This window comes from Schistosoma mansoni (genome assembly GCF_000237925.1).
Source record: "Schistosoma mansoni, WGS project CABG00000000 data, supercontig 0142, strain Puerto Rico, whole genome shotgun sequence".
Lineage (NCBI taxonomy): Eukaryota > Metazoa > Platyhelminthes > Trematoda > Strigeidida > Schistosomatidae > Schistosoma > Schistosoma mansoni.
The window spans coordinates 691,759-695,705 of NW_017386042.1; the positions used below are offsets into that span (position 1 = coordinate 691,759).

At 37.1% G+C, this 3,947-nt stretch overlaps 1 protein-coding gene across 2 annotated transcripts in view; it reads left to right on the forward strand.

The window, feature by feature from the left end:
* Positions 1–3,947, forward strand: part of Smp_120080.1 (nitrilase-related) — a gene marked incomplete at both ends in the record, with an annotated part of 16,847 nt that overhangs the window by 7,768 nt on the left and 5,132 nt on the right. Inside the window, one exon of one of the 2 annotated variants that reach the window (XM_018800053.1) lies at positions 2,294–2,407. In XM_018800053.1, coding sequence (XP_018646574.1) covers positions 2,294–2,407 — 114 coding nt within the window. Of the gene's footprint in view, positions 1–2,293; positions 2,471–3,947 lie in introns of those variants that run through there. The other variant, XM_018800064.1, reaches the window with a different exon arrangement.

Below are 3,947 nucleotides of genomic sequence, written 5' to 3' on the forward strand. Positions count from 1 at the left end.
CTTTCTTTGATTATGACCTTTGCTGCAAAGGTCATAATCAAAGAAAGAACGAGGTCCATGCTTCATTCAAAACCTTACCTTGCTAGCGAACGTCTCATCCCAAACGGATTAATATAGGTGATTTGGTTGAGGCTTCCTTCGCAATCAAAATACCAAACCGAGTTAGGTTTAAGTCTAGTAGTCAGTCCATTAGGGATTGTAGATAAACATTGAGTGGGATTACATGACCCTTTAGGAATAGCGGGTCTCATCTCTTGCGGTTTTGTGAGGCACTTCAGTCTACTCCGATTAACCGTGAGTTTGACGACAGTTGTAAACTCTTACATAGGGGAAATTGCGTAAAGCTTGCGTAAGGACTGAAAAGTCTGGTCGTCGGAGACTACTAACGAGATTGAAGCATCGGCTGCATCTTAACAATCGGGAGCTCTTTCAACTCATTCTAGCCAAGTATTCGTGCTCTGTGCTTGTGAAACCTGGCCTCCGAGTTATGGATGTTCGGGAATTGTTCCACTATTGTTGTCTCCAAAGAATTACTGACATCCATTGTAACGCCATGTTAATAATGCTGAGGTTTAGCAATGTGTGTTTTAGCACACCGACAATAATTCAATTGACATCACTACTTTAAATTACTAGTTACGGTAGCTTGTACATTTGTTACAAATGTCATCTCAGCGATTTGTGAACCCTGGAACCGGGTGGACAAAGCGAATAGTCAGATTATGACCTTACACCGTAGTATAGAACGAGGCTGTGTAGGGTTTCCCACTTGAGGTCCTGTAGATGGTAGAACTCAAAAATAATTTAGAACATAAACTAATAGCGATTCCATAATGGTTTTGCTTTGCATTCTTCATAAAAATTGATGAGATCTCCATTAATTGAAAACTCTTTTTGGTTGTATTTCTAACGGAATTGTTTTCCTCATTATATACTACTCGTTAACTTATTTTCTTTTTCGCTTTTGATTTTAATCCATCTTGTTTCTCTCGTCACAATTCCATTTTCTTATAAATGTGGCACATTCTTATTTTGGTCCCCAACTGTGTCAGTATTTTTATATTAAATAAATAAGTAACAAGAACGTGACAAAGTCCACTTCTGAATTTGATCCCGTGGATGCATTGTTGCGGTGAATGATTAGTCATTAAATTAAAAATGAGGATATTGTTGTTGTTTATATCGTAGCTGAAAGTGATTTGATCAAGATGTTACTGAAATTAATGCTTCAGGTCTCAAATCACAAGCTTTGTTATCTGATTTTACAACAAGTGCCCAAAAGTTATCCGAACTAGGTAACCTCAATGTGAAACATTGCATGAGTTACAGCACCTTATCAGTCTTTATCAATTGTAAGCAATTGTGCTATTTTTTCTTAAGTGAGTTGTAGTTGCTCCTAATCTCTGTATCTATCCACTCATCTCGTCTTGAAATCGGTAGAATAAACTTGATTACTTGTGGTTACGTGTCCCCCTGAAATTTACGAGCAGATCAAAAATTAGTTTGCTGATGTAGCGAATATGTTCTATCAAAATGCCATCATCTGGAAAAGTCATCTGTGTGATTATTTTCTACTTAACGATGGCGTTGTATTCATGTTGATTTTGCCGAACCATTTGATAATACTCATCCATGTTGTTACTTGTTCCAATTACCTAGAGTTACTTCTTACTAATTTTATTATTTCAAGTGCTATAATGTCTCAACCAAGTCAGTTATTCAGCTGTTCTACACCCTTATTTTCCTCGCTGTTACTAATTTCTTGTTAACACTATTTTTATCGTCATTTATACATTTATATCCTTAATAAAAATGAATCAGTATCGTCCTAACTTGTTAACTAATTATCCTAACCTTCTTTTTTATTTTCGCTTCAATCTGATTTCGCGATACAGTTTTAGTTGTAATTAACAAATCCACTGTTCTATTATTGGTCTAGTTTGTCAATTAATTATCAGCTACTTATTTATTTTGGTTGATGGTTGTGTATTAATAATTATCTCATAGAAGCCTCTTTCTAATTACACTAGAATTATCGTCCAAAGTAGCTTATGCTATCTGGTGTTACTCAATGGTTTAAGTAGTCAACCTCTAACCGTTAAGTGACATGTTTTTTCACATAGTTCGTCGCTATTTCACATAATAAATATTGACTGTATAATCGTAAGGTAGGTCTGATTATGCAATGGTCAAGCAATAAATGTAAATTGAAGTCAAATAATCATGTAAATTTATTTTAAACCAGTTGTACTAAACATTTTTTGCTGTTGTCCAATTTTATTTGCGAAAATAGCTATACAGACTGCGGATTTTAACTTTGGTCCTCATATAATCAAATCGGATTGTGTCTTTTATCAATCAGAGTTAAGCTTTGCGTTCGTAAATATCAGTCCATTGGTACCAGGACGTATCCTTTTTGTATCATATTTTATTTACATCTTAAAGGACTAATAAATATTTGTCGAAATTAAAACGAAGATCTAGAAACCAACAGATACTTCCTTCGAATATGATATTCCAAGCCATTAAAAAAATATTATTTTTAGTGTCTTTATCAAAAAAGTAACATTATGCTATCGACTAGACAACTATCGTTTATCTGACGAAGTAATTTCGCACGCTCAGTGACAATGTGAACAGACGAGAATTTTATTCTCATTGAGAGAAGTCGTGAGGCAACGAAGGAGAGATGGAAAAGGTAGTAGCGATAGGTAACACTAGATAGTTGTTACGACTCATCAAGTAAACTGGTGTTAAATATTCAGCTATCAGCGAGACTATTTTGGAACGAAACTCAGCAGTGATTCACTCTTTGTCCAGACGATTAGACTGATGGAAAGAGCACTTCAAAGAACAAATCGGTCAGCATTCCAATAACGTAGACGAGAAATCTATACAAAATCAGAAAGGCTATATCTAAACTGAAGTAAGGGAAAGCAGAAAAACCTGATAGGTTAACACTGGAGGTCTTTAAGAAGAGTGGTCCAGTTTTAGTAGTTTGGTTGTGAAACTAGCTAGAGTATGGAACTGGATAATTCCATCTAACTGCTCCGTATCACTAATTGCCCAGGAAACGACCTGACCATCTTGATGGGAGATTTAAACGCCGACGTCGAAATGGACAACATCGAGTATAAAGGTATCTATCTTTGGACGACATGGACTGACTGAGAGTAAGGAAAGAGAATAATGAGGGACCCGCAAACTTTTGTGCATTCAACAAAATGGTTATAGGTGACACAATATTCCCCCACAAACGCATACACAAAGCTACATGGTCTCACCGGATCACACTACAGAGAACCAGATCAATCATATCTGTATCGATGAGAAATTCAGAAGGTAAATGAAAGGCGTGAGAACCAAGAAAGGAGCTTACCACTATAGTCTAGTATCCCTGATTTGAGAAATTATATGCCCGACCAGCATTTAATCGTGAATCAATACAACTAAGTTTCTACCCTGCGCCCAACCTCACTATCACTTACCCGGTTATCCCCGCAGATGCGAGTAATATTTCTGAGACATGTGTGGTCAAATACTAGTAACTTGAGAGTATCTTTTACTCTTAATGGCCATGTTTCACAGCCGTAAAGTAGAACAGAGTGAACTGCTGCGCAGTATACTCGTCCCTTAATTGATAGACGGATGTCTCGTCTTCGCCATAGGTGACGTAAGTTGGCAAAAACCAAACGAGCTTTTTGAATCCGTGCTGAGATTTCGTCAGACACCAACCCATTAGGGCTGATCAGACTTCCAAGATAAGTGAAGTTGTCGACGCGTTCGACTACTTCACTCCCTATCCTTAGTTCAGGTGTTGACGCAGGACAGTTCTGGAGTAACGATTTACATTTGGATGGGGAGAAACGCATCCCAAACATCCTGGCATTATTACTCAGTTCTAACAGAAGACTCTGCATTTTGTCAGCGTCTTCACCAAACAGGAC